This window comes from Megalobrama amblycephala, linkage group LG1 (assembly GCF_018812025.1).
Source record: "Megalobrama amblycephala isolate DHTTF-2021 linkage group LG1, ASM1881202v1, whole genome shotgun sequence".
Lineage (NCBI taxonomy): Eukaryota > Metazoa > Chordata > Actinopteri > Cypriniformes > Xenocyprididae > Megalobrama > Megalobrama amblycephala.
In genome coordinates, this window is record NC_063044.1 from 4110113 (window position 1) to 4136846 (window position 26734).

The 26734-nt window shown below is 37.1% G+C and overlaps 2 protein-coding genes across 3 annotated transcripts; both read right to left on the reverse strand.

Annotated features, from left to right (window-relative positions):
* Window positions 1-539: 539 nt before the first annotated feature.
* Window positions 540-9032, reverse strand: gipc1 (GIPC PDZ domain containing family, member 1). The gene is made up of 7 exons (XM_048171373.1): window positions 8828-9032; window positions 6137-6583; window positions 5874-6059; window positions 4006-4186; window positions 3806-3912; window positions 2998-3079; window positions 540-2918 (listed from the first exon to the last, which is right to left on the reverse strand). Exons 2-7 carry the CDS (start codon window positions 6434-6436, stop codon window positions 2767-2769), a joined length of 1008 nt encoding a protein of 335 aa, XP_048027330.1. The 5' UTR covers window positions 6437-6583; window positions 8828-9032; the 3' UTR covers window positions 540-2766.
* Window positions 9033-17404: 8372 nt separating this feature from the next.
* On the reverse strand, window positions 17405-25652 carry dnajb1a (DnaJ heat shock protein family (Hsp40) member B1a). 2 transcript variants are annotated; one of them, XM_048171490.1, is made up of 3 exons: window positions 25107-25652; window positions 19686-20251; window positions 17405-17988 (listed from the first exon to the last, which is right to left on the reverse strand). In XM_048171490.1, exons 1-3 carry the CDS (start codon window positions 25315-25317, stop codon window positions 17758-17760), a joined length of 1008 nt encoding a protein of 335 aa, XP_048027447.1. In that variant the 5' UTR covers window positions 25318-25652; the 3' UTR covers window positions 17405-17757. The 2 variants fall into 2 exon arrangements, with proteins under 2 accessions (XP_048027447.1, XP_048027534.1); XM_048171577.1 differs by lacking the exon at window positions 25107-25652 and adding an exon at window positions 20354-20419.
* Between the last annotated feature and the right edge of the window lie 1082 nt (window positions 25653-26734).

The window sequence follows — 26734 nt, forward strand, 5'->3', positions numbered from 1 at the left end:
AGAATGAAAGGGGCCGCACACCCTGAATCGGCTCATTTATAATGATAGACAGTTAAAAAAATTAATTTAAAAAAAAACTATGTGGTATTTTGAGCTGAAACTTCACAGACACATTCAGGGAACACCTTAGACATATATTACATCTTTTAAAAACATGTTCTTCGGCACCTTTAAATTGCTGTCTATGGACAAGTTGGAGAGCTCTTGTATTTCTTTAAAAATATCTTAATTTGTGTTCTGAAGATGAATGAAGGTCTTACAGGTGTGGAACAGCATGAGGGTGAGTAATAAATGACAGAAGTTTCATTTTTGGGTGAACTAACCCTTAAATAATACTATACTAACAAGTCTTGTATTATATTTTCAGTGGAGGTCACTTATTTCCCTCTACGGCTACATAGGAAATTCAAATGTAAAGAATGGAAATATGCCCTTGGTGAGGTTGTTCAGCCAAGGAGAACGAACTCAGTGTTTCAATGAACAACCGTAAGACACAAAAACACCTCCTGCTTTCCAGAACACAAAAACAATCACACAAATCGTTTTGTTTATTTTAATACTGTTGAGAAATAATTCTAACAAATAACAGTTTGGTGCAATAGCATTTCTGTCAATGGAAAAAAAAAAAAAAAATGTAACATATATAAGACTTATATGATTATTGCCATTTGAAGGTAGTCTGAGTGTCACATGAATCCACCAAAACCATTACATCATCAGTGTAAACTATTCATTTTTAAAGACAACATATCTAAATATGTTCAAAAAGAACTGAATGAAAAAAAAAAGTGTCCAAAGTAAATCAACCACAAGAGCGCTGTGTTCAAGCTACACTGATATAGCTTTACAGTATGTAAAAAGTAACACCTAAACATTTATTTATTTTTCTCTGGTCCTTTAAACATTACCTTATATCCCCCCTTAAGAAATGGCGACTGGCTGAATAATAATACAAAAAGAAATATAAAGTTTAAAGTTGTAACCATCACATGATCAGTACTTTACATTTTAAACATGCTCTGATGGTACAGATGTGGAAATACTACAGTGTTGAACAGCCTGGTTAAGAGTAATAATCATCTCTGAGTTCCACTAACTCTAGAAATCATCATGTGCTCAGTGTCTGACGTCCGTGTTTGGTCATATGTGCAGTACTACTGTCAGTATCTTAGGAATGCTACTGTAGTGTAATTTCCGTAAACACATCAACACTATATAACACTTAAATCAATGCCATCCACAGCCTCTACCTTCCAATCAGTGCTTTAATATTCACTTACAAGTAGGGCTGGACGATATATATCAAATATTCACAATATACTCACAATAATTCTGCTGGCAGTATAAAATTAAGCAACATACAGAGTTTATGAGTCATTAAACTTGGCATTGGCTCGCAAAACTTTTGTGAGGGGAAAAAAATATGAGATTTTCATTTCAATGCTTTTGTGTTATGTTCACTCTCAAAAAAGCACTGTGTTCCCCTAAGAAACTTTATGTTTGCTTGCAAAAGCACTGAAATATAGTTTTTTCCTCCCATCTCATATTATATCCATCACAAACGTTTTGCGAGAAAAACGTTTCTCAGGAGAATGCAATAGCTTTTCCAAGCGAACACAAAAGCATTACGAATTGAAATATAATTTTTCCTCCCATCCCATGTCCCTTTAGTAGATCCCAAACTATAATTTGCATAAATCAATAAAAAAAAAAAATCACTTACATCCTCGTGACATAAAATATATGTAGGTAAATATAGTTGTTTATTACTATGTACTGGTTATATTTGTGCATGAAGATGAAAATGAATCTTCATTATGTCTGGACAACTTGATTGATTCTTTATGCTTTAAACATTTTAAATCTGTTTGGCTACTATGACGGTTGGTGTGAAATTTGTCATATCGCCCAGCCCAACTTTTAATCCCTTCATAATTCCTCTATCAATCCTGAAAAAGATTATTTTATAATACTTTATGATACTTGCTAATACTGATTTTTTAAAAAGAAAAAGATTTCCTTATGTTTGGCATTGGGTGGTAGTTGACCACACTACTAAAATGAAAACCGATGTTTTATTTCTTCCCTGTTTCTTTTACTCTTTTAAAATAAGAGCTAAGCCACAGAACTGGAAATGTAAAGCACTAGAGGTCAATCGGAAATAGTTAATTGCAACAACTTCTAAGCCACTTGAAATCCTTAATATAAGAGAGGACAAGAGTACATAAGACAGCACATGCTTTAGGGAATCATTATAGTGTTGATAAGACAAATGCTCCATGATTCTGCCACGGGACGGGTCAGATCCACACCAGTGCAGGCCATCATTGCCTTGATCTCTGCACTGTATGTCCTGTGATCTGTGCCGTGCAATTTATACAGCGTTGGGCAACACAGTGCAAGTGAAAGTCACAGTATGTAACAGAGAAACCTCACAGGGATACCAGACATGGTCCCTGGAGTAAACGCCTTGCAAATTCAATGAGTCTCAGCATCTTTTGCTTGATATCCGACTAAATAAGACATATAAGTGATTAGGCTCAACCTAGTCAAATCTGAATACAATTTTAAATCTTTTAAAAATGCATTCAATATAGTGTCCTGATAACATCTGCATCTTAAAAAAAAAGTGGAGTTAGAGGCCTACATACAAGTGTTTCCAGCGTTCTTAAAATCATCCCAGCATTTGCTCCCAAAAAGAACAAAATTAAAATAGTGTTCCTAAAGGACTGTTTTCTAGAATTACCATTTTAGCCTTTTCTAGAATTACACACGACCGACCTTTGCATCGCCTATGGCACCCCACACATCAAACACAAACTCATCTGGAAATGCGAAATCGCCCAGATTCTCATCCAAAGCTTCAGCAAACTCATCCGGGTTCTTCTTGTCCTTGCCGAGCTCAACCATCGTGGCAGCTGTGAATGAGTGTGGGAGTTAGAAACGCCACTTTAAAAAAAAAACAAAAAAAAAACTGGCATACGCAAGACAACATACCGAGTTCACTGTCTCTAATACCCATGTAGCTCTCCAACAGATCATCCACTTTCTCAATAGCTTTTTCTTCAAATGCCGACGGCTGCAACACAAAGAAAGAATGAATGAAAAGATTACCTTGCTTACCTGAAAAGCTACCATTGATTAGTTATTTTTGCAGTGCAAATGTCTAAAGATTCTTAAATCAAGATACTCGAAAAGCAAAATGACAAGATAAAATGAAACAGATCATTATCAAGTGAGTTTATGATAAAGTCATGAACAAGTATCTGCAAAAGGGCTCAGAAAAGTCATCATAATTCAGAGGGAAAACAAGTTTTCATGCACCACTGACAGATATTTGTTTTTGTTTCAAGTGTAAACTCACTTAATATTGTTCGGTTTCTCCGAAAACAAGACTTAATTTCATTTTGCATGCATTGTGTATTGATTCAAGAACATTGAGATATTTAAATTGAAAAACAAGACAAAAATACTGAGGATTTTTTTTTTTTTTTAATGCAGTGCATGCAACATTTAATGCCATGACTTTATGCATTTATAGACTTTATGCTTTGATTCAATGAAATCTAGGTCTTTCTCTTACATTAATCACAAGTCAATTATCAATCAATAATGCCTAGCATTGATTATTCATTGATAATTATATTATTGATTGATAATTATGTTATGCATTACAATATATTAAACTGCAGTGTGTATCAAACAGCAAACTCATATTTGCTGACTCACTGTTTAGTGACCCGTGAACTGAACTGATCTGAGATCATTATACCCCTGAGCAAGGCATTTAACCCAGCAGTCATACCAGTTCCTCTACGGTGGCCGGTCCTTTAGATCTCAGGCGCAGGGTTCCTCTGCCTGTTCCTAACTGTGCAGAGCCCGACCTGCTTCCTGACCGCTGACTGATCATGTCTTAAAAAAAAAAAAAAAAAAAGGTCAAAATCATCATATCAAATTCACTGTGGCCATCAATGTCAGCTACACAGTATGTTCAAAATCTCTTACCAAATGCCTTCATAGGCTCCACCAGCTTCAGGACAAAGGTTTTCCCTTTAGGCAGTTCCTTCAGCATCTTGGCAACCTCATAATGGCGACAGCCAATGAGGATCTGCCCGTTGATCGACTCGATCATGTCGCCCACATTGATGACCTGGATCTGATGAATAATACTGCCTTCTCTTATTCTCTGCAAAGGAAACAGATGATTTTCAGCAAAAATAAGTATGTTGTGATATACAATACTGTTTTACAATTACTGATTTTTTTTATGTTTTTGAAAGAAGTCTCTTATGTTCACCAAGACTGAATGTTTTTGATGAAAAGGCAGTAAAAACAGTAATAAATATTACAATTTAAAATATCTATTTAAAAAAAAATTATATTATATATAAATAATAATAAGCTACATTTATATAGCGTTATTCTGGATAATATATTTTAAAAGGGTGATATGTAAGAATTTTCATGCATTAATGACTTTTTATTGCCAATTTGTGAACAGCTTGTAGAGAAACTTAAAAAATGAGACCTTCCCTGACGTCCTAGATTGTCTATGAAAGTCTCTGTTTGAAAGACCTGGGGTTTGACCCAAGGTTAACTATTTCAAGTGTGAAAACCACTTTAGTTTTAGATATTAAAAACATGAACTTACTTGCATCTAACTTTAGTTAGTGTGAAATGTTGCTGTTTAAGCAAAAACAACATCTGCAAGTTACAACACTCAAAGTTCAATGCAAAGTGAGATTTTCTTTTACAGAAATTGCTTTTTAAGGACTACAATGAGCTTCTTCCCAGCCTTCTTAGTGACATCAAAAAACCCCAAAATTTACGTAAACCTTGCCCCTGGGAACACACAACAAAGGGGGTGAGGCCATGTTGGGCTGCTTTAAGCCCCGGGTATACTTCACTTTCCGGGCCCGGATGCGTCACGCACGCAGTCGCATCCGGATGACAGAGTTCGACACATGCGCAGTGCAATTTTTTCTATACTATTACAAGACAATGGGACATTCTCTGGGCAGGATCGGAGAAGAAAAATAGTGCATCCACCATTGCAACATACCGGTAGTTCAGAAGATACACCAAGAGAACAGGAATCAAAAACGGCATGCTTTTGAGTTTACTCGTCTTATTTTTGAATCGTTCTTTACACACTTCTACGACGACTGCACATTGTGCTCAGTACTGAGCGTATTGCCACCTAGTGGACTCTTCTTTCCTGCTTGCACATGTGCTGTTGCACGCGCACTGAAGTATACCCGGGGCTTTAGAGAAGAGGAAGAGTTGTTGTAGTAGAGTGTTGTTGACATGCCGTCATTTTACACCGGACTGCTTCACAAACAAGGGTCAATTCAACGCTGGATTTGCACAAAAGATTAACATGACGGCACATGCTAGTCGATAAGTTGAATCAACTCCACAGCAACTACATAAATTTATCCACTAACTGTTCAGAAACGTCCAGTTTCATTCTAAAAGTTGTAACTTCTTCCTGAGTCTCTCCATCAGCGTCCGACTCCAGTTTGACCAATGTAAGGATGAACACCGTTACTGACAATCACCATTTTGGCAGCGTGAGATTCTCCAGCTTTGTTGTTGTTGAGCAACCAAAGCGTGAGCTGTTAAAGCTCTGCTCTCTTCTGGAAAGCGGGCAGGAAGCAGCAGCTCATTTGCATTTAAAGGGACACACACAAAAATGGCGTGTTTTTGCTCACACCCAAATAGGGGCAAATTTGACAAGCTATAATAAATGATCTGTGGGGTATTTTGAGCTGAAACTTGAGATACATTCTGGGGACACCAGAGACTTATATTACATCTTGTGAAAAGGAGTATAATAGGCCCCCTTTAAAATGCTTTATCATTTCTCTCACCTTAATGAAAGCATAGCCAGCTCCATTATCAGTGATGGTGAGCCCCAGTGCATCCTCTCCTTTAAAGACGTCCACTTCTTTCCTCTGGCCCTTCACATGAGCGAATATAAAGTCCTCCAGCCCGATCTGGCCACCCAAAAGTTTGTCCATATCCACTTTGTGAGTATTCAGTGTGCAAAACATCACCTGGAAAATGAAGTAGGCATTTAGTCAGCATAATCAACAAGGCTTGCGCTTACAAAGCAAAGAGAAATGCCCCTCACCTCTGTTGGAAGAATCCCAAAGGCCTCTCCTATCTTGGCATAGAGCTCACGTACATTGCTGAAGCCCTCAATGCGACCCGTGGGGCTGCCGTGAGCCAGCTGGGTGTGGAAGATCAGGCGAGGTCGCAAGCTGGTGGGTGGAGGTGGTAAGCCCTCATGGGCAGCTCCTTCACCCAGGCTGACCCTGCCTCCATCCAAGCCATCCAACCCTGGGACGTTCAGTCCAGCCCGGATCGGCTCGGCCTCCTCGTTCTCCACCAGCGGAGACGCTTTCTTTCTGCGTCCCAATCCAAGTGGCATTTTGGGTGCTGCTGCCTTTGTTTATTGTACAGGCACAAAGTTTTAATACAAAGGGGTCTGTGCACCTCCTTTAATGACGTTCGTTACGTGCCCAAATCAAAGGAGAAAGTCTCTCGAGTTCAACCCATTCAAAGGAAATCTCCAGACCTGTGACGCAAAGAGAAACAAATTGAGATGGAGAAAAGATTCATTTGTAACAAATTTAAAGGATTCGTTCACTTCAGAATTAAAATTTCCTGATAATTTACTCACCCCCATGTCATTTAAAATGATTGTCTTTTTCTTCAGTCGGAAAGAAATTAAGGTTTTTGAGGAAAACATTCCAGGATTATTCTCCTTATAGTGGACTTCAATGGGGTTCAACGGGTTGAAAGTCAAAATTACAGTTTCAGTGCAGCTTCAAAGGGCTCTACATGATCCCAGACAAGGAATAAGGGTCTTATCTAGAAAAAAATAAATACAGAAAAAACAATAATATTGTGAAATATTATTACAACCTAAAATTATGGTTTTCTATTTTAATATAGTTTAAAATATAATTTATTTCTGAATTTTCAGCATCATTACTCCAGTCTTCAGTGTCACATGATCCTTCAGAAATCATTTTGATATGAGGATTTGATAGTCAGTTATTATCAATGTTGAAAACTGCTTAATATTTTTTTGGAACCTGTGATACTTTTTTCAGGATTCATTGATGAATAAAAGGTTAAAAAGAACAGCATTTATTCAAAATATAAATCTTTTCTAACAATATAAATCTTTACTACCACTTTTTATCAATTTAACACATCCGTGCTGAATTAAAGTATTAATTTATTTTTTTTTTAAAAGAAAGAAAGAAAATTACTGACCCCAAACTTTTGAACGGTAGTGTATATTGTTACAAAAGATCTCTATTTTAAATAAATGCTGATATTTTTTAACTTTTTATTCATCAAAGAATCTGAAAAAGTATCACAGGTTATAAAAAAAATGTTAAGCAGCACAACTGTTTCCAACACTGATAATAAATCAGCATATTACAATGAAGGATCATGTGACACTGAAGACTGGAGTAATGATGCTGAAAAATCAGCTTTGCATCACAGAAATAAATTATATTTTAAACTATATCAAAACAGAAAATCATAATTTTAAGTTGTAATAATATTTCACAATATTATTGTTTTTTCTGTATTTATTATGAAATAAATGCAGCCTAAATGAGCATAAGAGACTTCGTTCAAAAACATTAAAAAAAGTAATGTTTCCAAAATTGTTTGACCAGTACTGTATATAAATATTTATTTTTTCTTAAAAAATGACCAATCATTTTGCTAGATAAGATCCTTATTCCTCGTCTGGATCATGTAGAGCCCTTTGAAACTGCACTGAACCTTCAATCTGTTGGTCCCCACTGAAGTCCACTATAAGGAGAATAATCCTGGAATGTTTTCCTCAAAAACCTTAATTTCTTTCCGACTGAAGAAAGAAAGACATGAACATCTTGGATAACGAGGGGGTGAGTAAATGATCAGGAAATTTGAATATACAAAAAAAGTAAACGTAATTTAACTTAAGAGACTTAGTTTGGGGGGGAAATGATAAATATATAATATTTATATTTCATACAACTAAATACAAGTAACATTTAATAAAGTAAAAAAAAAAAAAAAGAGGCAGTACTAATTTTATCATTATTTGATGAATAAATGTCAATGTATTTTCTATCCTTTATTTTTAAATTCCTACATCAAGGCTGATTCTCACAATATTCATTTACATTTTACAGGATGTCATACATATATCTTTTACCTGAATTCTCAATTCCCTGTTATTTCCTGGTATTTTCTAGAACTGTGGGAACTCAAGATAGGGTTGTACTGATACAATCATACATCAAGACTGATTTCCACATATCCTTATTTACATGCATTAGATACACAATGTTTTAATGTGGAGTCATATTTGATACAATTCAAGTCATGGAAAACACATGAAATTGGCGTTTCTCCAAAACGATATGGACGACATCTAACGTTAGGTCGTCTTTATAAAACATTAATCACAACTTAGATTTAAAAAATGTATATTTGTAGCAAATTTAATATACAATTAAAAAAAAAAAAAAAAAGTTTTGTTTACATTTTCATTTTAATTAGGGGGAAATTATACGTCTAAACTATACAGGATTCATTCAACCAAAAACAAGAAGAAAGTATCTGCCCTGTTTCCTCGAACCGTTATCTGACTAAATAATGAACTCAATTAATTAAAAAAAATCACTTTCATGCGTTTAGTATCAGGATTAAAGCAGTCTGTTGTGTTTCTATTTATAGACTGAAGCTAAAGCAGCTAACAGTAATGTGAGGTAGCATGTTAGCATCCTCTAGACATAACGACACTTACCAAACTAACACTGACAGTGAGGCAACCATGAACCGCCGGGACGTCGGGCTTATAATGCATTCATTACAAAAGATGATTGCTGAGGAGGGTTAAAGCGGGGGTTTAGGGAGTATGTTCTGGTATGTGAGAGGAAGGCGGATATCACATCACTCAACAGAACCTGCAGTTCTTCCTCTATCGAGACACTGAACAGCAGCACAGCTCAAACACGTGCGCGCTGCTGCCACCTATAGGTGTGATGCGGTTATAACATCAGCCACCTTTTTTTCTTTTTTTCTTTAGAAATAAAAGCTATATCTGACCACTAGTGTGCCCAAAGTACACCCAGTGAAGCCCATGGACCCCTGAGCACATATGCAGTGCACAGCAGCGCCCCTTGATGGCAAGATTGAGAAGTGGATAAAACTGCAGATGAAGGTTTTGTGATAAAGGTCGTATATAAAAATATTACTATTAATTTAATTCATGTTTAAAGTCACCATGAAATCAAACTTGACAGTTATTTTTTTATGCAATTGTAGTATAAATCATTTATTTTTTAAATTCATGTTCCATCATAATCTAATCTTAATCAAACTAACTTTCCTCTCTTGCAACAACATCTCTTCTCCGATGACGTGTTTAATTGGCGCAAGGGCAGGACAACCTGTCACTCACATGAAACTTACCAATAGCAGACCACAAGCATCCGCAAAGACCTGCCCCCTTTAGTTGCTATTTCGAAACAAGCCGTGGATTCGACGTTATGATTGGTTAGATTGCCTGTCAATCAAGCTCCCAGCAAAAGGTCAATTAACTCACCAAGGACAAAATCAACCCTGCCTTAGTTTTTCTTGTTTGAGATGTCATCATTAAATTCGGCTGTCACAATAGAGTGCCTCAGGGATGACGTGTTTTTGTATGCAAAATCCGGAAGCGAGTTAGCATTTTAGGACTTCCAGTTCCATCGCCCTAAAGTCAATGGGTTTTTTGAATGGGTTTTTGCTAAATCGCCTGAAATAAGGTCTGTGGTAAACAAAGCCTCTAAATACTTTCACGTTTTGATCTATGACATAAAACACACCAGTTATAACCCACTTGTGATTTTTTAAACTTTTACTGTGTCTTAAAATCGGCGGTTGCTAACAAATTGCTAAAAGGGACTACTTTCTTTGGCGGGGAATTTAAACGTCATCATTAAAAACGGGACATTTGGACAGCATTTCTCATGAAAAAGTGGATAAGTATTAATAACAGCGCAGATCATAATCAGCGAGCATGTTTATAAATAAAGTTGTTTTTTAAATAAAGTTTGAGGAAGCTTGGTGGTGATGATGACGTTGATCCGCGACTATGGTGTGCTGTAGTCCGTTTATAGCCTACTGTTAACCTTTTATATCTGACGACTTTATTTAGGCTTCAAAATGTATAAATGTTGTGTTAACTTGTAAAGATTATCTTGATAGACAAAACGTGTAAGTGTCATAACCCTTTGTTAAACACAGAGCTTATTTTCTGCGATTTTCCAAAAGTCTATGGGAAAAATGCATAGGCTTTTGATCGAGGGAACCCGTGCGCCGCTAACTTCAGGGTTGGCCTACAAAAACACGTCATCTCTGAGGTACTCTATTGGGGAAAAGACTATCGCAACTTCCGTTTAATGCCGACTTCTTTTTTTTTTTTCTTTTTTTTAAAAAAAAACAAGGTTCCCGCACATTAGCTACTCTTTAATAATCATGCAAATTCTAAGAGAACGGGAAGTCCACTCCACAGCAATGAAAACGAAAATGTTGGAATCGCTTTCAGAACTATTTTTCCAGCTTATAAACAATAACTACATGACAACCAGTCACAATTCACCGGACTTTAAACTGAGCACGAGCATCTAATACGACAGACAACAAAACTGCAGCGTGCATTTAAAATAAACAGGATGCGTGCTTGTGTGTGGATGCTAATACTCCTCATTTTTGGGGTAAATGTGTCTTTTAAATACTTTAGAGCAGAGAACTAGGAAAAAAATATAATAAATAAATTGTCCGATACTTTTAACACTTTTACTCGTAACCTTTCTAGAGCTAACAACATTGTAGGGTTAGTTCACCCAAAAATTAAAATTCTGCCATTAATTACTCACTCTTAAGTTGCTGTAAACCCGTAAGACCTTCGTTTATCTTCTGAACACAAATTAAGATATTTTTGATGAAATCCGAAAGGTGACTCGTCCATAGACAATATAATCAACACTTTCATGGTCTGGAAAGGTACTAAAGACATTGTTAAAAAAAGTCGACATGACTGCAGTGGTTCAACCTTAATTTTATGAAGCAACGAGAATACTTTTTGGGCGTAAAACAAAATAAAAATAACGACTTTATTCAACAATATCTTCTCTTCTGTGTCATTCTCATATGTTGTTTACGTTCAGCGCTTCCAGGTTCTACGCCACAACGCAGACTCATTATTGGTGTCAGCATCACACGCATGCAGTTTTGGACATTCGGATGTAAACACGGAAGCCTTCACTGTGCTTACTGCATCAATCCGCGTAAGGATAATGACAGGGAAGAGAAGAGATTGTTGAATAAAGTTATTTTTGTTTTGTTTGTGCGCACAAAAAGTATTCTCGTCACTTCATAAAATTAAGATTGAACCACTGCAGTCACGTCGACTATTTTAACAATGTCTTTAGTACCTTTCTGGACCTTGAAAGTGCTTATTATATTGCTGTCTATGGACGAGTCATATACAGTGGGTACAGAAAGTATTCAGACCCCCTTAAATTGTTCACTCTTTGTTATATTGCAGCCATTTGCTAAAATAATTTAAGTTCATTTTTTTTCTCATTAATGTACACACAGCACCCCATATTGACAGAAAAACACAGAATTGTTGACATTTTTGCAGATTTATTAAAAAAGAAAAACTGAAATATCACATGGTCCTAAGTATTCAGACCCTTTGCTGTGACACTCATATATTTAACTCAGGTGCTATCCATTTCTTCTGATCATCCTTGAGATGGTTCTACACCTACATTTGAGTCCAGCTGTGTTTGATTATACTGATTGGACTTGATTAGGAAAGCCACACACCTGTCTAAATAAGACCTTACAGCTCACAGTGCATGTCAGAGCAAATGAGAATCATGAGGTCAAAGTAACTGCCTGAAGAGCTCAGAGACAGAATTGTGGCAAGGCACAGATCTGGCCAAGCTTACAAAAACATTTCTGCTGCACTTAAGGTTCCTAAGAGTGGCCTCCATAATCCTTAAATGGAAGACGTTTGGGATGACCAGAACCCTTCCTAGAGCTGTCCGTCTGGCCAAACTGAGCTATCGGGGGAGAAGAGCCTTGGTGAGAGAGGTAAAGAAGAACCCAAAGATCACTGTGGCTGAGCTCCAGAGATGCAGTCGGGAGATGGGAGAAAGTTGTAGAAAGTCAACCATCACTGCAGCCATCCACCAGTCGGGGCTTTATGGCAGAGTGGCCCGACGGAAGCCTCTCCTCAGTGCAAGACACATGAAAGCCTGCATGGAGTTTGCTAAAAAACACCTGAAGGACTCCAAGATGGTGAGAAATAAGATTCTCTGGTCTGATGAGACCAAGATAGAACTTTTTGGCCTTAATTCTAAGCAGTATGTGTGGAGAAAACCAGGCACTGCTCATCACCTGTCCAATACAGTCCCAACAGTGAAGCATGGTGGTGGCAGCATCATGCTGTGGGGGTGTTTTTCAGCTGCAGGGACAGGACGACTGGTTGCAATCGAGGGAAAGATGAATGCGGCCAAGTACAGGGATATCCTGGACGAAAACCTTCTCCAGAGTGCTCAGGACCTCAGACTGGGCCGAAGGTTTACCTTCCAACAAGACAATGACCCTAAGCACACAGCTAAAATAACAAAGGAGTGGCTTCACAACAACTCTGTGACTGTTTTTGAATGGCCCAGCCAGAGCCCTGACTTAAACCCAATTGAGTATCTCTGGAGAGGATCTGCAAGGAGGAATGGCAGAGGATCCCCAAATCCAGGTGTGAAAAACTTGTTGCATCTTTCCCAAAAAGACTCATGGCTGTATTAGATCAAAAGGGTGCTTCTACTAAATACTGAGCAAAGGGTCTGAATACTTAGGACCATGTGATATTTCAGTTTTTCTTTTTTAATAAATCTGCAAAAATGTCAACAATTCTGTGTTTTTCTGTCAATATGGGGTGCTGTGTGTACATTAATGAGGAAAAATATGAACTTAAATGATTTTAGCAAATGGCTGCAATATAACAAAGAGTGAACAATTTAAGGGGGTCTGAATACTTTCCGTACCCACTGTACCTCTTGGATTTCATCAAAAATATCTTAATTTGTGTTCTGAAGATGAACAGAGGTGTGGAACGACATGAGGTTGAGTAATTAATGACACAATTTTTATTTTTGGGTGAACTAACCCTTTATCAATGACCATGGAGCATATACAGTCCAGTAACAGACTTATTACAAGACACCACTTGTAAAGCCTTTAATTGCATGAAATAAAACATAAAGCATGTTATTAAAGGGTTGTCAGGCATGCCACTAAAAAACAGCAATATAAATTATTTTTTTTACAGAAAAACACATTTCATAAATTTATTCATTGTGAATTTCAAATAGCATGCCGATGATGCGGAAATAATGTGAGGTACTGTTTGAACTGTGTGCATATGTGCCTTCGCCTTGGCACAAATACTGTCATTTCTTTGAAAAATTACTTGTGGTAACGGCAGTTCTAAGATCCAATATCCAGTATGATCTATAAAATCGCCAGCACTGTACATCATCATAATAAGTGTGTATTACAATAACAGCATAAATAAATGACTCTAAAAATATGCACATGCTGTGTTTCCAGGGCCATGAAAGAATATGATGTTCAGGCTACATTTATTGCAAGCAACAGAAGTTTTAAATTGTAATGTATGTTTTATGGTGTTTTATAACTGTGAATTCACACAAATGAATGCCGGTTAGCAAATAAAAATGTAGAAAACTAAAGTGTCATTTTTGCACCACCAGTCACAAAAATTACACAATTCACCCAACACTTCCCAAAATATTAACCAATTTATAGATAATTAATGCTACATTCAGGCATTTTTTTAAACCTGAAATGTACTTGAAACAAACAAATACACTAAAAAAATTAAGAGATGCTTTCAATGGAACAATTAAGTGCTCAAGGTCACAGTGTTGACATAAAGATCACAGTAACCCTCATGGGTCACTCCTAGCAGGAGAAAGTGAGTGTTGTCAGCAGCATAAAGGTGCAGTCACAGCGAATGTTTACAAACAAAATCGAGACATTCCAATAGGAAACTACACAATTGCATGAGCGCAAAAGATGTTCCCACACAGATTTCACAATGGGTTCAAGTTGGTCATGCAAATTCATTACTTTGACCAAGTGTACCGCACACATCCTGAAGTCAAAGTAGTTGGGAGTGTGGGCTCCACCTCACGATCACTACAACAGACACTTGCTCCAAGGGCTTCACAATTAATTGAAAATAAACCGCACGTGATTTGGCAATTTTTTTTATGCGCAGCTTGTCAGTGAAGTACGGTTAAATGCTGCAGCATCTGAAAGCAAGAGGGCGCTCTCGTGTAGAAACTCCAAATATGCCCCGCAGAAAAAAAGTTAACGCACATAGTTGGCTGCGTCCGAAATCGGATACTTCCTTACTATATGTAACATGCGAAAAACAGTACGTCAGAGTAGTATGTATTTGAAAAACAGTAGGCGAAAAGTCCCAGGATGACCTACTACTTCCGGCAAGATTCTGAAGTTTGCATTCGATGGACACTTTATTATCCCATGAGGCCACGGGAGGGGATTTATGAATGGAGGTGAAGCGATACAACTGACTCTGGTAGGTCACATGATAATGACAACATGGCAGATGTGTGTCTGGATTATATTCACTACACACATGCTGCATCCGAAATTGAATAATTCTGTACTATAGTACGCGAATAAAGTAGTATGTCCGAATTCATAGTATTCGAAAAACAGTAGGGCGGCGTTTGAAATTGCATACCGTTGAGTAGGTACTACATTTGAATTTAAATTTACTTCACGACCGTTGAAAAAGTATGTTCTATATATAGTACGAATGCGTGCAGTATGAATGAATTCGGACGTACTACATCCACTAAGTTGTTACCGTCACATGACCTACCAGCGTCAGTTATGTCCCTTCAACTCCATTCACAAATCCTCGTGGGATAGGAAAGTGTCCATCGTATGCACGCTTCAGAATCTCACCGGAAGTAGTAGGTCATCCGGGTACTTTTCGCCTACTGTTTTTCGAATACTATGAATTTGGACATACTACTCTGTTCGCATACTGTTTTTCGCGTACTATATAGTAGAGTAGTATTCGATTTCTTACGCAGCGTAGGCGAAAAGTACCCGGATGACTTACTACTTCCGGCGAGATTCTGAAGTGTGCATACGATGGACACTTAACTATCCATTGAGGCCACAGGAGAGGATTTGTGAATGGAGTTGAAGGGACGTAACTGACGCCTACTCAGTACGCGATTTCGGAGGCACCTAATGCCTATAGGCATCACACTATTGCTGTAGCTGAATAAACAGAAGATTGAAACGCTTTGATCGATTAAACGTGTCTAATAAACACATGACTACGGCAATATATGGTTTATTGGAGTTCTTCAAGTCTTCTTGGGTATTTTCATGATAATAAAGTATATGTATAATGCAATGCTAATCGACATGGTCTTTATCACTGTATAGAATACTATGAAATAATATTCTTTTATGCTTTGTTCTGCGTAGGAAGCCACATCATCTCAAAGAAGGATGTTATTTCAAACACTCGACTGTGAAATTATGAAGTGAGTTTGGAGTAAAAACATGTTATGTTGTCTTTTGTTGGACAAGAGGTTCATAAATGTTTTTCCATGTGTGTTCCTTTTTCAAATGCATGTTATAAATGCACGTCGGCAGGGCATTCAGATGGAGCAGAATTTACTACTGATCACTGAGCCGTGCTTCACTGACATGCCGCGAATAAAAAATAAATAAATCACAGCATTACCGATTTCATAATCGCACTAAGCCAAACAGTTAAGTGCGATTTCAGGTTAATTGCGATTAAGGGAGACAATGTGTCCATCTTTTTTTTTTTTTTTTTTTTTTATTAGTCTATGGCATTGACCAACAGAAAGCTGCTTGGTTTAAAAGTAACTTCTGTCTGAGATGTGCTTCATATCTCACTACACTGAAAATGGACCTTTTTCCCCACAAAATTACACCTAAATGTGACTAGACTTTAAAGGTGTGGTCACATTAGTAAAATTTCATGTGAAAAAAGGGTCATTGTCAATAGCGGAAATGTGTGTGACCAACATGAACATGAGCAAAATCTGCATGGGGAACTTTTTTGGCCTCACGCAAAACTCCCAATCGCATGGAATCTTATTGGAATGACTGGATTTCAATTTTTAGAATGACTGAAGTTTTGCCAAGCAACGGTAAAAGTGACCACACCTTAACATGCTCTGGAAGTACTGTGAAAATGCTCGTAAGCCCTTGTGAATTTATTGGGCCAACTCTATTCAAAACTCCCAGCAGCCCCGTCATTGGGATTTCACACTCACAATCACACAGTTTTTATACGGAAGCTTGTTTCCGCCACTAAAAAAAAAAAAAAAAGGTATTTGCGAGTTTATATATCGCAATTCTGACATTATAACATGCAATAAAGTCAGAATTGTGAGATATAAACAATGAATTCTGAGGAAAAAAAACCTTCCCAAAAATCGCCCTCTGGGCTTATAATAAACTTTGAATCTTTTTGAATCTTGAACCTCACAACTGCACTATATATCACGCAATTCTGCCTTTGTAACTCACAGTTCTGATTTTATATCATGCAATTCTGACTTTTTTCTCGCAATTGTGAGTTTAAATCTTGCAATTCTGAGGGAAATAAAGTCAGAAATGTGAGATATACAGTGGCATGAAAAAGTATGTGAACCCCTTGCAGAATCTGTGAAAATGATAATTATTTTAATAAAATAAGAGGGATAATAAAAAATGCATGTTATTTTTTGTGTAGTACTGTCCTGAGTAAGATATTTTACATAAAAGATGTTTGCATTTAGTTCACAAGACAAAACAATAGCTGAATTTATTAAAATAACCCCATTCATAAGTATGTGAACCATTGATTCTCAATACTGTGTTTGGTTACCTGATGATCCACGACTGTTTTTTTGTTTTGTATGTAAAATATCTTACTCAGGACAGTACTAAACAAAAAATAACATGCATTTTTTATTATCCCTCTTATTTTATTAAAATAATTATCATTTTCACAGATTCTGCAAGGGGTTCACATACTTTTTCATGCCACTGTAAACTCAGTTGCGAGGAAAAAAGGTCAGAATTGTTAAATAAAAAGTTGCAATTACCTTTTTTATTTTTTATTTCATGGCAGAAACAAGCTTCCATAGTTTTATAATTACTATTTAAGAGCTTTAAAAATGTATAAAACCCTAATGTTCAGAGGTGATTGAAATGTTTACTGCTCAGAGTCTAAAATTGGAATAAATTTTTAATAAAAGAAAATATAAACACAGATTCAAAGGGGAAAGAAACCTGAAGAAGTAAACAGGAGGATGACGGAGCATTTACTCTTAGGTACTGCAAAATATGTGAAAGTCGCTAAATTACTTCTGAAACATTTCACAGTGTTTTGTAAAAGTGCATTGCGATACAAGTAAGGGGATATAAATAATATACTGGAGCGCTATTGTGTTTCTCTGAACTTGACTCATTTGTACATTTGTACTGATCACTGATGCTTTCAGGTGCAATAATATCTATGAAATCAAAAGGGCCCGATCACAGGATCTGATCAGGGAGTCTCTCCTCCAGAGGTCGCAATGATCAAGGAGGTAGGATCTGAACCAGAGCTTCACGAGCACTCGGTCCCAACTTGTCCGGAAATTTCACTAAGAACTCAAGCACCATGTCTCCTCTCTTTTCAGGAAATTTGGACAGAGGCAGTCCTTCTCCCACTATCCTCTTCTTCATACCAGGCTTGATGACATCACGTGATGTCACTGTGACAGTTCTGCCGTCCAAGGTGGGAGCGCTGATGGTGCAGCCGCACAGAGCCTGTAGAGAGGGAGAAAAGAAAAGAAAAAATGAAAGATTAACTTTTGCCTTCATTCCTCTTCATTTAAATATACTTATTTTGTGAGTAAAGGGACACAATTAGTAGGGGCGGGGTTTGTAGAACTGCAGGACACAAAAAGCACAGTAAAAAATAAATAAATTCAAAAGCACAATTTTTACCAGAAAAAAAAAAAATTAAAGCTGCAAGCAGCATTTACCAGGGTTCAAGCATTTAACGCCCTTAAGCACAAATGCGTTTTATTTAGCAAGCATGTAACCATCTAAATCATAGAAGGAACTGACCATTTTCAGCCAAAACAGGCAATTTACAACTGAAAATATATGGATTTTAAAGCTTTTTAACAGTTATAGCGCCACCTATGGTCCGATCTCCATAAAAGTTGGTATGCTTCTTTTGAGTCATATGCTGCATGTGCTCACTTAATTTCTTTACTTAATTAAGTTTTCGTTTAGGAATTATAGGTTTTTGAGTATATTTTGCCACGCCCATTTTCTAAATAACCCTGTTATAGTGACCCAAAAGGTAACTTTTTTTTATAATTTTTGATCTAGAGAGTCCAGAGAATTGTCCTACTCTGGTTTCATTCCGATCAGGCAAAAAACCTAGGACTAGTTCACAAAAGTAGGTTTTTCACGTATTCGTGAATAATTAATGAACGATTTGATTGACATGATTTGACGATTTGATTGATTGTTCAGCATGAGGAGATCTATAAATGATATGCATATTGTGTGGATCTGTGATTACTGAGGCGTAAAAACTCGTTAGCGCCAACTGGTGGCCGATTTCTTTCAAAATTCTTACAGACCTCTAGGCCCATGAGTCGAACATGCCCATCGAGTTTCGTTCCTATCGGCCTCCGCTAACCTTGTCTAATAGGTGCTCAAACTTCATTGGCTGATGGCAGCCATGTTTTTTGAGATACGCCAATGTTCTCATAGACTATCATGCCCCCTTGGACCAAGACACTGCATGCCAAATTTGCAAGACACTGCATGCCAAAAACTCAATCGGACTAACGGTCAGGTGGTTATAGACGCTTTCATGTTTTTTTCAAGTTATAGCGCCAACTAGTGTCCAATCGACACAATCTTTTTATCGTGACCAAAGATTGAGCCCCTACAGATGTGTACAGAGTTTGGTGCAAATATCTCATTTCGTTCTTGAGTTATTATAGCCATTTTGGTAAAAGTGGCTCCGCCCACATCGTACATTTTGGCGCCCCTTAATGACCCTGTATCAAAATTTCAACTTTTTTTTGATAATTATTGATATTCACAATCCAGAGAAGATCCTGCACTGGATCGGTTCCGATCGGGCGAAAAACCTAGGACTAGTTTGCAAAATTCAAGATATACGTTTTGTCCGTCTTGAGCCAAGGATTTCAATGATATAAGACACTTGACTAGGACAAACGGTCTAGGAGTTATAAGCGATTTTCAACTTTTGATCGCTGTAGTGCCGATTTGGACGAGTCCAGGTATCTGAGTATCATCTGAAAAATAAAGATTTACTTTATGAAATGAAGCCAAGTAAATAATTCTGCTTTTAAAAGATGGGTTAATAAATCTTTCTACTATACTCAAACACTTTTTGTAAGCTTAACAGAAGTTCACTGGTGTATATTACTGGAAGTTAAGTAACTTTATCTCAGCAGCAGACACTAGACACTCACCTCTCGAAGGGATATCTTTGCAGGGTAGATAATGTCAGAGCCGTCTCTCCGAAAAACAGGGTGAATCTTGTCCTTAACCACAAACACTATGTCGGCAGGGATGTTGGTCGGCGTCTCGTCTCCCTCTTTGGGAAAGGTAATCTTGGTCCCCTCCTTCCAGCCACGTTTGATGTCCACGGTGAGGATCTTGTCTTCGTTGCGCATGGTGCAGCCGTCCGGGTTCAGCCTCTTGCGAGAGATCTTCATCTTCTTGGTGCAGCCAGAGAACACTTCTTCCAGGCTCACCTTGAGCTCGTGCACTACTGGAGGATCTTTCTTCTTTTCTCGGGCCCTGTGCACACCGCCTGGCCGAGACTTGAAGGATCTGGGAAAGCCGCCCATTCCTCCCATTCCGAAGGCCGCAAAGGGGTCGTCAATGTCCATGTCATCATCTACGCCACCAGCGGATGCAAAAAACTGATCAAACGGGCTCCGGCCGCCAAAGAACTCTGCAAACATGGCGTGAGGATCGCCATGGAAAGTATAGCTAGGGCCGTTGGTGCCTCCTCCGGCATGTCCTTTAAGCCCTGCGGAGGGAAAAAAAGAAATGATGTTTGTGGGAAAACAGCAAGTCAACATTGAAGGAAATATAAGAAACAGCTTATATAAAAAGAGCAGAACCAGCTCACAGGAATGATCCAGTCACACTGTACACTTTGAATTCTTAATCTGGAGATCAGTGCGGGTTTCATAAAGTCCCTCGCCGATTCCACACTACATGCTCCTGTGTTTGCAGCATTCAGAGAAAACTCACACGGTCACCAAAGGTCATCAGGCTTCACTCAAAAAAGCTAAAGCTTAACTGTATGCACTACTGTGGGTGCTCACTTAGTCCATACATGCCACACTTAAAGGGATAGTTCACACCAAAATGAAAATTATTCTATGATTTACTCACCCTCAAGCCATCCTAGGTGTATATGACTATCTTCCTTCAGATGAACACAATCAGAGATATATTTAAAAATATCCTGGCTCTTCCAAGCTTTATAATGGTAGTGAACGGGGGGCCTGATTTTGAAGCCAAAAAAAAAAAAAGGCATCCATCCATCATAAAATAATCCATATGGCTCCAGTGGGTTAAAGGGTTTGTTCACCCAAAAATGAAAATAATGTCATTTATTACTCACCCTCATGTTGTTCCACACCCGTAAGACTTTGTTAATCTTTCGATAATCGTTAAGCATCACAAATTAAGATATTTTAGTTGAAATCCGATGACTCAGTGAGGCCTGCATAGCCAGCAATGACATTTCCTCTCTCAAGATCCATTAATGTACTAAAAACATATTTAGGTCAGTTCATGTGAGTACAGTGGTTCAATATTAATATTATAAAGCAATGAGAATATTTTTGGTGCACCAAAAAACAAAACAAAATAATGACTTATTTAGTGATGGCAGATTTCAAAACACTGCTTCAGGAAGCTTCGGAGCACAATGAATCAGTGCATCGAATCAGCGGTCAATCGGCCATCACTCAATAAGTCGTTATTTTGTTTTTTTTTGCCGCACCAAAAATATTCTTGTTGCGTTATAATATTAATATTGAACCACTGTACTCACATGAACTGATTTAAATATGTTTTTAGTACATTAATGGATCTTGAGAGAGGAAATGTCATTGCTGGCTATGCAGGCCTCACTGAGTCATCGGATTTCATCAAAAATATCTTAAATTGTGTTCTGAAGATTAATGAAGGTCTTACAGGTGTGGAACGGCATGAGGGTGAGTAATAAATGACAGAATTTTCATTTTTAGGTGAACTAACCCTTTAATAAAGGTCTCGACTTGCTCATAATGTGTACAGCCCACAGTAAGCTAGTTAGTTTAGATAAGTTTTAAATGCGGATATTTTTTCTTACAAAACCCCATCGCTTCGCTTCAGAAGGCCTTTATTAACCATTTTATATGGATTATTTTTTATGATTGATGGATGGATGGATGGATGCATTTTCTGGGATTCAAAATTGCACGCCCCCATTATAAAGCTTGGAAGAGCCAGGATATTTTTAAATATTTCTCTGATTGTGTTCGTCTGAAAGAAGATAGTCATATAAACCTAGGATGGCTTGAAGGTGAGTAAATCATGGGATAATTTTCAGCTTTGGGTGAACTATCCTTTTAAATCCCCAATAAACTTTGCGTGAAATCAAAAAACCAACGTGTGTGATGTCAGTTCAAACTAATTTTGGCCAAGAATAGGGCTGCACGATATATCAAAATGATCAAAATATTGCAAATGTACAGTGATGTTGAAATAACATTTACATTATGTAATGCTACAGTAAAACTCTCTCAATGAGAGTGCTGTTCTCTTTCAGTTGTAGGCAAGCTTTCTTCACACGAAAACAAGAATGTGAATGTATGTTGGTTATATCATTTTCAATTTTTAAAATTAGAAGAATTTACGATAACTTATATCGCAATATCTACAGAAATCTTGAAAAAATTAAAAATAAATAATGCTATTAGTCAAACAGAAATTAAAAAGAAATGTTATTATTTTATAGTATTATATACAATGAAAAGACTATGCTGACTGGCATTGCATTATAAATATACATTACCTTTATGAAAATACCCGACTTAGAAGAACAGATAAACCATAATACTGTCGCAATGGTGTGTTAATTCTCTTCATGTTTAATCATTAAAAAAGTCTCTATCTGCGTTTTATTCAGCTACAGCGATAGCTGGATGTCTTTGTCCAAATTAGGGATTTCCAGGAAGATATTACTTATGAGTCTCACTTCTGGAGTTTCTGTGCAAGGGCACCCTCCGGCGTCGAGTATGAATGAAATTGCATGTGAGTGCTGCTGCTGCTCTTCAATTTCCCTAATGGCATAATAGCATATCTGTGTGTGTGTGTGTGTGTGCAGTCTGTACTTTGTCAATTTAATTTAGAAAAAAAGTACTAAAAGTTGTACCATGGCACCATCACAGCACATTTTTAAGGGCTATCTATCTATCTATCTATCTATCTATCTATCTATCTATCTATCTATCTATCTATCTATCTATCTATCTATCTATCTATCTGTGTGAAAGCAAATAATTGTGCTGTGACCTGTTTTCTAGAGATGCACTGTTTGACTGGCCATAAAACGGAACCGGATGGTTTTTCCTCCAAACATAAGGTCGATCGGCAAACATTTTTTAGTTTTATTTTGGCTGATCTCTGTTCCGGACTTGAACACGATCTGCATTGCAATCATTTGTGTGGAAATATTACGAAGTCTGTAACAGAACAATAACAGGCCAGAGATGGAACGTGCTGAATACTGACACAAAGAGGAGAACAGAGATGCGCCAGCAAAGAAATTACTGCACAAGGCACAGCAAGCTCACTGTTCACGATGCATGAACTATAAGAAGAAAAATATAAATATTGAATTAGAGGTGGGGTTTATATTTTATCTCAGAAGGCAACTGATTTTCTTCAGAAGGGCATTTTATTTTCCGCTTACCTCTGTATAAAGTAGAATTTATTAGGGCAATCTAGGCTATTTTTTAACTGCATGCTCAAATGCTCACGAAGAAGAGCGCTCGTGCATTCGGGTGAGTCTAAGAATGTTCTTGCACACTGGAAAGCTTTTTTGATGCGAAATTAATGTAAACAGCCCACTGCAAACACCCTTGTAATTCGCTTCAACCTTTTTGAGCTTTATGAATGATTATTTTATAGGCCGTTTCTAAAGCACGCAGTGCCATTTGCAGTTAAAAACTAAGCTCAGAACTGATTCGAGAGAGAATCGCGATGCATTCAGAAAATCTTAGAATCGATCCAGAATTATTTCTCGATTTATTGTCCCTGCACTAGTGTTTATAAGTGCAGTGGTACCCAAAGAAACCTCTGCTGTTCCATAAGCGCCACCTACTGTCAGAGTGAATTTTCATTTTCATTCAGTCCGTCGGCTGTTTTTTGTTTTGTGCAGGTGTGTCTTACGTAGCATAATTTCACAAATTTAAAGTCAGAATTTTTTTTTTTTTTTTTACTTTAAATCCTATAATTAAATCTAATTTAAATAAAAATCAACTGCTCATGTTACATATGTGTGGCATCTTTGTTTGGATTTTGATTAAAATACAGTGGTTGCCTCTAATTTCAAAAGGCTACGGATATTTTGTTTGTTTGTTTGTTTAAGGCCAGTTTGGCCTGTTAAAGAGCAAATAATAAAAAAATTGCTTAAACAAAGAAAAAAAGGCTCTCGGAATTGACTCATTTTCTTGTAAAATAATCGAAATCAGCCATGAAAAATCAAGGTGCATCACTACTGTTCTCATTCCTCTAAAAAAAAAAAAAATGTGGTGATGTTTTTAAATAAATAATGTATCCACTTAATTATTCTGCATGCTTAAGATGTTTTTTTTTTTTTTTTCACAGGTTTTTTCCCCATTGTATTAATTTTAGATTTAGTATGACATTATAATACCATACATATTTTTAATTTTTTATTTAAAGAAAAAAACAAGCCAATGTATAGTTGACATTTGAGGCTTAATGTTATAGAAAAGCAATACGTTTTTCATGAAGAGTGTTTTCAGCTTGCTTATTTTAACATAAAAATATGGCATGCATTTGCTTCAAACAATGCTATAAATCTACTCAAAACATCATTCAATGTAAATTGTGATGATCGAAAATAATAATCGCAATTACAATTTCAAGGGAATAATCAACAATTATAATATTTTGTCATAATCGTGCAGCCCTAATATATGTGTATATGAAGTATAATATAATATATATATGAAGACTTCAGATGCAAAAGCCTCTAAGTGCCGCCTGAAATTTTCTTCTAAAATGAGCATTTTTATCAAGTTCGTATGTTTAGGTCCAGTAATTTCACTTTAATAGCAATTAATAGGTCCTTTTCATTGCCTTTAAACTGAAATAACTGAACATAAACATACAAGCTTGATAAAAATGCTCATTTTAGAAGGAAATTTCAGACAGCACTTAGAGGCTTTTGCATCTGAAGTCTTCATATATATATATATATATATATATATATATATATATATATATATATATATATTGTAGTTGTGCTTCTAAATTTTTGCTGGTGCTCCTAACTTTTTGAAGTTAGGGTACCACTGCTATCAAGAAAAAAATATTCATTTCGAACCCTGACCTCTCTGTCTGTCTGTCTGTCTATCTATCTATCTGCTCTATCTATCTATCTATCTATCTATCTATCTATCTATCTATCTATCTATCTATCTATCTATCTATCTATCTATCTGTCTGTTTGTCTGTCTGTCTGACGATATATAACAAAGTACCATAGTACTATTATCTAAAATTATCACAGTACTTTGTAAGGACTGTCTGTCTGTCTGTCTATCAATCTATAGTGGGACAATGACAGCTCTTACCATCCTCTCCATATCTGTCATAGATGTCCTTCTTCTTGGCATCGCTCAGGACATCATAAGCCTCGGCGATCTCTTTGAATTTATCTTCTGCTCCGGCTGCTTTGTTTTTGTCAGGATGAAATCTTAAAGCTTGTTTTCTGTAGGCTTTCTTGATCTCCTCATCAGAGGCGCCCTTCTCTATGCCCAGGATCTTGTAATAATCTTTACCCATCACAACACTGGACTAAAACTCCTCTATCATTCAACTACCTGTTTCCATATGTATATATCCTCCAAATATCGAAAGATTTGGCAAATTTTGAATGATCCTCCTCCTCCTGTCCTATCGAACATGAAGCGAGCGGATGGAGTTCATCAAACTGTCTACAAGTTATATATATTCAAATCCTCATTTATCGCACACACACTCTGCCGCGTGCCCGAAATATGTGACCATTTTCCCGAGACTGTCCTAACTTTAATCGATATAAAACTTTAATATCATACAGTGTTCCCGGCTCACACACTATATTGAACTTGTCAACGTCGCCGTCCGCAGAAAGTCCGAGAAAACGTCTTGCTCGGCGGTGCTCGCCACAGATGCTGCAGCTGCGACTGGACGAGCGCCTCGTGTGGAGAGGAGTGCGCACTGCAAGACGACTGACGGACGAGCAGCAGTAAGCTACTGAATCCTACCTTACTATTGTTATTACATAGTATACAGTACACACGATATAGTTCCTATTATTTTGAAAACAGCAAGTAAAAAAGGTTATGGCATGCTGATTTGACTTTTAACCTTTTAGTATAAACTAGTGTTACTAGTATAAACGCAAATACTTGATATGAACAATGTGGAAATGTAATTTTTGATATCAATAACTAGATTTCTGCAAGTGACCGCTTCAGGCGGCCGCGGCTGAATTGTTGCCTTGATGCCTTATCAGGCAATGACTTTGCAGGCAGCTTTTGTGCACAAAGGCACCACTGATTTCGGACAGAGTTGTGACAGCGTAAAGATCTACAGCAAAAAAAGAGAGAGAGCTTTGCTGATAACTAAACGAATATTTAATTACTACAATAGTAATTTCTCGCTAGAAAAGACATCAAACATGATAAACATTAGCTAATAACATACATTTACACTCAAGTTGACCACCGGCCTTTCTTTTCTAGTTCAACTGAATGGAAAGCACAGGATTGTCAAAGGATACATCTATGCTGCCTTCAAAAACCGATCAGAAGCATCTCAGGAGACGGGAAGTGAAGCTAACACTGGATTCAGACGTGCCTTGATGCCTTCCAGTTCCTACCTTGAAATGCGTCCTCTGAAGGCAGCATTTTTAAGCTTTCAGACACAGCTAATGTCAATGTTGATATTCAGAATTCATGTTTGTTTGTTTTTGTAGTGGAAATACAATTCTTGATATCAAGAATTACTATATCATTAAAAATTCAATTTATGATATTAAAGGGTTAGTTCACCCAAAAATGAAAATAATGTCATGTATTACTCAAACTCATGTCGTTCCACACCCAAAAGACCTTCCTTCATTTTCAGAACACAAATTAAGATATTTTTGATGAAATTCGATGGCTCAGTGAGGCCTGCATTCAAAGCAATGACATTTCCTCTCTCAAGATCCATA